The sequence below is a fragment of the Ptychodera flava genome, chromosome 19 (assembly GCF_041260155.1).
Source record: "Ptychodera flava strain L36383 chromosome 19, AS_Pfla_20210202, whole genome shotgun sequence".
Classification (NCBI taxonomy): domain Eukaryota; kingdom Metazoa; phylum Hemichordata; class Enteropneusta; family Ptychoderidae; genus Ptychodera; species Ptychodera flava.
This window is the reverse complement of record NC_091946.1, coordinates 30,675,210-30,680,555: the sequence shown is the minus strand read 5'-3', so window position 1 is coordinate 30,680,555 and position 5,346 is coordinate 30,675,210. Positions and strand designations below refer to the sequence as shown.

Below are 5,346 nucleotides of genomic sequence, written 5' to 3'. Positions count from 1 at the left end.
TTTAAATCTTGAATTCTGCAACGGGCGATGGCGGCTGCAGTTCTGGTCGGTGGCCTCTCGCTGCTGGTTGCCTGTTACCTGTTGTGTTTACGTGATCGTTGTTCTCTGTAGCTTGTTGTGTTGTGTTGGCGTTGATTTCCAGTGGGTACAGCTTGATGATGGGACGATTTGTATGTCCATTAGCAGTTCTGATTCCTGCAGAACGAATGATGCCGTCGTTTCCGTAGTTTAGCTTTTCTACGGTTGATTCGGCGTGAGGTGTCGCTGTGTACAAGCACAACATCACCGATTCGAATGTCATTGTCCGTTTTACCGTGAATTTTGTGGTGTTCACGTAAGGCAGTCAAGTATTACGTTGTCCATCTGCGCCAGAAATGTTCCTGTAGTTGAGTAATGCGCAGATAGCGTTTCCTCATGTCATCTTCATTTCCGAATGACAGGTCCGAAATTTCAGTGTCGTCAACAAATGGGCGTGGCACGTTTGTGAGGACGCGACCATGGAGCATATGCGAAGGGGTGAGCGATATTGCGTCATCCGAATTTGAAGACAGATAGGTGATAGGGCGGTCGTTCAGCGTAGTTTCTATCTCTGTGATTATAGTGTTCATCTCGTCGAACGTTATGAATGCACGACCTAATACTTTCTTGATAATATTCTTTGTCAGTCCGATCATGCGTATTGATTTCTTCACAGCTTGTCGTATCTTGGGGATCCAGTGCCGTTGACGGAGTTGAGTAACCGTTGTCTGTAGTCCGGCGTGTAGTACACATTTGTGCGCGGCTAAGATGACGAGTTCCGTAAACCGATGATGGGTTGGAAGCAGACTAGGGAATTTCGCGGCGTATTCGAGCGGCGCGTTATGTAGCCTGCCACCACAGCGAAGAATGTTGTCTTCATCCAAGAAGAGCGCGAGTTGTCTAGCGAGCATAGTTTTCGTAGTCTTTCCGAGGAGCGAGTATACGTCGGCGCGATATACTTCGAGTTGAACGTCTTTTATCCATTTGTTTTTGGCGCGTTGAAGTTCTCTTGCGGTAAGATATCCGGTTTTTGCAATCTTTGGGCTTCTTCAAGTTCGATACGAAGCGTAGTACGATAGCGGATACGCGGAGTAATTTAGTGAGCGAGCTGTATCTATTTGCGTCAACCACGTGTTGGATTCCGATTTGAGTAGAGTGGGCGTTGTCTTTAGGAAGAGCCGCTGTGTTTGCATGTCCGTTATATGCGTTATCACTATTGTCCGAGTCTGCGAGAAACACAGCGGTGTCATAGTTGTCAGATAATTGGCAAACTGGCCAATCACCACGTTTGAGCCAATCAGGCCCTTCCCACCAGAGACTAGATTTCTCCAAGTCGCGTGTAGAAATTCCACGTGTTAGCAGGTCGGCTGGATTATCTTTCCCAGGGCAGTATTTAACTGTGCATGGAAATTCGTTAATTCTCTTTACTCTATTTGCAATAAACAGCGGTAGTCTCTTATCGTTTCTTATCCAGCGAATAACGCTTTGATTGTCCGACCATAGGAAGCGACGTGTGATATTTACTTTATCTTTCAGCGCATCATAGGTGAAACGGAGAAGTTTTGAACCAATAAGTGCGGCCATCAATTCTAATTGCAGTAGCGTCAGTTCCTTCGTAGGAGCGACGCGAGTCTTTGCCATAATTAATGCAGTCTGGCCCTTGTAGCGTAGGTACACCGAGGCACCGAAAGCCTTGGTGCTTGCGTCAGCGAACACGTGTAGTTCATGTTCATCGCGTAGATTTGTACCTTCAGTGAAGTATCGACGACTGAAGGTAATGTGAGAACCGGCGCGTAAGTCGGTTGCTATGGGTGACCATTGTTTGATTAGGTCGTCTCCAAGAGGTTCATCCCAGTCGAGTTTTCTTTTCCAAAGTTCCTGTATGAACAGTTTCGCCTTTACGAGAACCGGCGATAGATATCAGTAGGGGTCGAATAAGCCTGCGGTTATTTGAGCAACTTCACGTTTAGTCACGAGGTCGTTCGAAGGAGGTTGCGTTTTCTTCATATAAGTCAATGTATCCGAGTCAGAGTCCCAGCGCATTCCGAGAACACCCACGTTGGTGTTCATTTCGAGTGTTTTGTCGCGTTTGGCGAGTGAGCGTACTTCATCACAGTTGGATGACCAAGAGCGTAGTTTAAATCCACCGGCAGTCATGATTTCATTCGCGTCGTTGTAGAATTTCACGGCAACGGTCGCGTTTTCTACTCCAGTAACAACGTTATCAACGTAAATATTATCTTTTAAATCAGCGGAAGTCGAAGTTGCATTGTGTTTTTCCAAGTGAGTTTTCACGACAGCGTTCAGAATAAACGGAGAGCAGACCGCGCCAAAGAGGACCGTTTTGAATTGATAGACCTTGAAATTGCTTTCAGGGTCGCTAGGGTCTGATAGCCACAGGAATTTGGTGAATTTCCGATCACTTTCGTCGAGGCGGACATTGAGAAATGCTTTCTCAATATCGCTGATAACGGCAGTCTCATTTAATCGAAATCTGAGTAGTATAGCTGCCATATCGTTTAGCAGAGCAGGCCCAGTCTGTAAACAATCGTTCAAACTGGGGGCGTCAATTGATTGGCGACAGCTGCAATCGTAGACTACACGGATAGGAGTTGTAGTCGAATCTTTCTTAACAGAGCGGTGTGGTAGATAATGTCCACGAATTATATCATCATCAGAAACTTCTTCAATAAAGTCACGAGAGATTTGCTCTTGAATAATACGGTTGTATGTGTTCAATAAATCTGGCTTTAATCTGCGTACCATGGCGCGTGTGCGTTTCTCACTAACTTGATAATTGGTCGGTAATGGCGGGTGATCTGGTTTCCAAGGAAGCTTAGCAACGTATTTACCGTCGTCGATTCGTAAGTGGGTATCGCGAAATAATTCAAATTCGCTTACCTTGGTGTCCATTGATTGCTCTTCATTTCTAATTCCGATAGATTCTAAGTCCCAGAGAGTCTGAAGTTTCGTTTCTTCTTCCATAGAGTGCGTAGCGATATGTAGAATAGTCACATTAGCAGCGTTGAGATTGTTTCTCGCGTTTGTAGGTCCAGATAGCAGGTATTCGAATTTTGACTTCACAGCGTAGGGTCCGGGGCCTTCGATGACTTCATTTTCGATGAAGTCCCACGAGCGATCAGCGCCGATGAGTACGGAGATTTCAAAGGAGGACGCGTCCGAGGGAGGATGGGCTAACGGTAGCCCCCGTAGATGAGGAAGGTCGACAAGCGGTTTCTTGATGACGTTCTTCATGGCGGAGATCTTCGGTGCAATCAGCGCGCTCATTTCCATTGGTCCGTCGCGAGTATGAAGCTTGAACGTAGCCGTTTCGTAGCGTTTACTTTGAGAGAGATCGCCCAATGTTGCGATACTAGTGTTGAAGTAACCGTCCGGTTTAATGTTCAGTTTCCGAATTAAGTCTCTAGCGATAAATGAACGGTTAGAACCTTCATCGATGAGTACAACAGCGTTGACGGTTTTCCGTCCCGATGAGATAGGAACAACAGCGGTTTTCAGAAGGGCGGTTTCTTCTTTATCCGAGGTAGCGAAATGTACTTGAGTAGTGGCCGCGGCGGGTTGAGCGTCACGGTGAGAAGCGTTCGCGGTTCCGGGTTGAGGTGAAGCATCAGCATTATGTTGAGTAGGGGTAGGATCGCGTGAAGTTTCCGAAGTTGTAGAAGTGGATCCCTGGTCCAATTTACAGAGTGAGTGTGATGCTTTCTATCACATTTGCGGCATTTTCCTTTGGACTTAGAGTCGCTGACTCTGTGTTTCCCGAGGCAATTGAAACACAGCCGGTTTTGTTTGACAATATCGTGTCGTTTCGAAGAATCGGTGACCACAGTGCAATCGTTCGGATAGTGTGGTCCTCGGCAAAAGGCGCAACTCTTTTCTTTCCGTTGAGTAGGGCGACGCGCGGCTGAGTTAGTCGCGGTACTTGAGTAAAAGGCGGCGGTACTAGGCATTGAAGACTGAATGGATTCTTCCAATTCAGCAGCACGATTGTTGGAAGACATTATCCGTATCTCGCGTTTGAGAGCCTCGCGAAATTGTTTGAACGTGTGAAATAGTTCATCCTCTAATGGACGTTGAAACAGCGTCAGGAGATTGGGCGGAAGTTTTTCCAACACTATGATTAAGATCACCCATTCGAATCTATCTTGTTGAACTTCTAACTGTTCAAGATGGCGAACGTACGTTTCTAACTTATTGTGAAATGCGGTCAAACTTTCAACAGTGTAAGCGGGGTTTTCCAATTTGTAAAAAGCTTTGACGTAAGCTCTGCGTATTTCTTCTTGTCTGCCATATTTATCGCGTAAGAGTTCTATCGCGTCACCGTAACTTTTCTTGTTTGATCTCAGTCCGTCTACTACCCCGGCGGGAGGACCGACGAGGTTTGCTCTCAAATACCGAAGTTGCTCGGTGTCATTTAGCGAGGCGTCTTCATGTATGAGAGACATGAAGTTATCGATAAAGCTTGGCCATTTCATGATTTCACCGTCAAATTTTTCAAGAGTTAGTTTCAGCAGATGATTTCCCTTGTGTCTAAAAACGGGCGCAGAACTTGGCGCCGGCGACGAAGTCGACGATACATTCGAACTAGTCGGCTCGTCAGTATGTTCTCTAATAAATTGTCTATAAAGCTTCAACTTACTGGTGATGAGATCTTCGTATTCGTCTGCTGCTTGAAACTCTTCTTGTAACTTTTCGTTGTTTTTGATGTGTGAAGAAATTTCGTCGTCCAGTTTCTTGATGATCTCTAGCTTGTTCGAGACGTTGTTGGTGACTTTGGAAAGTGCTTCAATTTCTTCTTTTGTGGGGTTTTCCTTGGAAGTTATGTCGTCCGCTTGCTTCAGAAGTGTTGTTATCCGATCGCGTCTTCCATTTCTTTGGTATTCCAGTTCTTTAGTTTCCTTGGATCCGGAGGACCCGAAGGACTTTCCGTTTCTTGGCATCGTTGAAAGTGTGCTTCAGGCTGTAGTAGGTAGTCTCGCAATCCTGGTCTCGGCACCAGAAATTATGTGTGGAATATGACCAGGTCTGAGTAAGCAGTCGGGAGACGAAGTCGTCTAATACTATAAATGACTACTTTATTCTATACTAATATAATAGACAGTGGCTAATACAGTGAAGCATAACACTTGGGTGAGAGACCGTACATAGAGTCCAGTGACGTGAAGTGTCTCAGTTGAGGGTGGAAAAGTCTCTGATTAGGGAAGGCGAGGTTCCCGTAGATAAAGCACTTTTGGCGGGAAAAGTGTCTATGAGTCACGAGAAAGGCACATGATGGATTAGACATATTGTCTTAGCAGATGGAATCTCTGG

General features: G+C 45.8%; 2 protein-coding genes across 2 annotated transcripts; both read right to left on the bottom strand.

Annotated features, from left to right (window-relative positions):
* Positions 1 to 1,938: 1,938 nt before the first annotated feature.
* Positions 1,939 to 3,312, bottom strand: LOC139118147 (uncharacterized). The gene has a single exon (XM_070681440.1). It carries the CDS (start codon positions 3,310 to 3,312, stop codon positions 1,939 to 1,941), a length of 1,374 nt encoding a protein of 457 aa, XP_070537541.1.
* Positions 3,313 to 3,533: 221 nt separating this feature from the next.
* Positions 3,534 to 4,976, bottom strand: LOC139118146 (uncharacterized). Its single transcript, XM_070681439.1, has one exon. The coding sequence runs from the start codon at positions 4,974 to 4,976 to the stop codon at positions 3,534 to 3,536; it is 1,443 nt and encodes a 480-aa protein (XP_070537540.1).
* Between the last annotated feature and the right edge of the window lie 370 nt (positions 4,977 to 5,346).

What these genes read in the sequence shown, in the direction of transcription:
- LOC139118147 (XM_070681440.1), bottom strand. Translation starts at nt 3,312, where the DNA reads ATGGAAATGAGCGCGCTGATTGCACCGAAGATCTCCGCCATGAAGAAC.
- LOC139118146 (XM_070681439.1), bottom strand. Translation starts at nt 4,976, where the DNA reads ATGCCAAGAAACGGAAAGTCCTTCGGGTCCTCCGGATCCAAGGAAACT.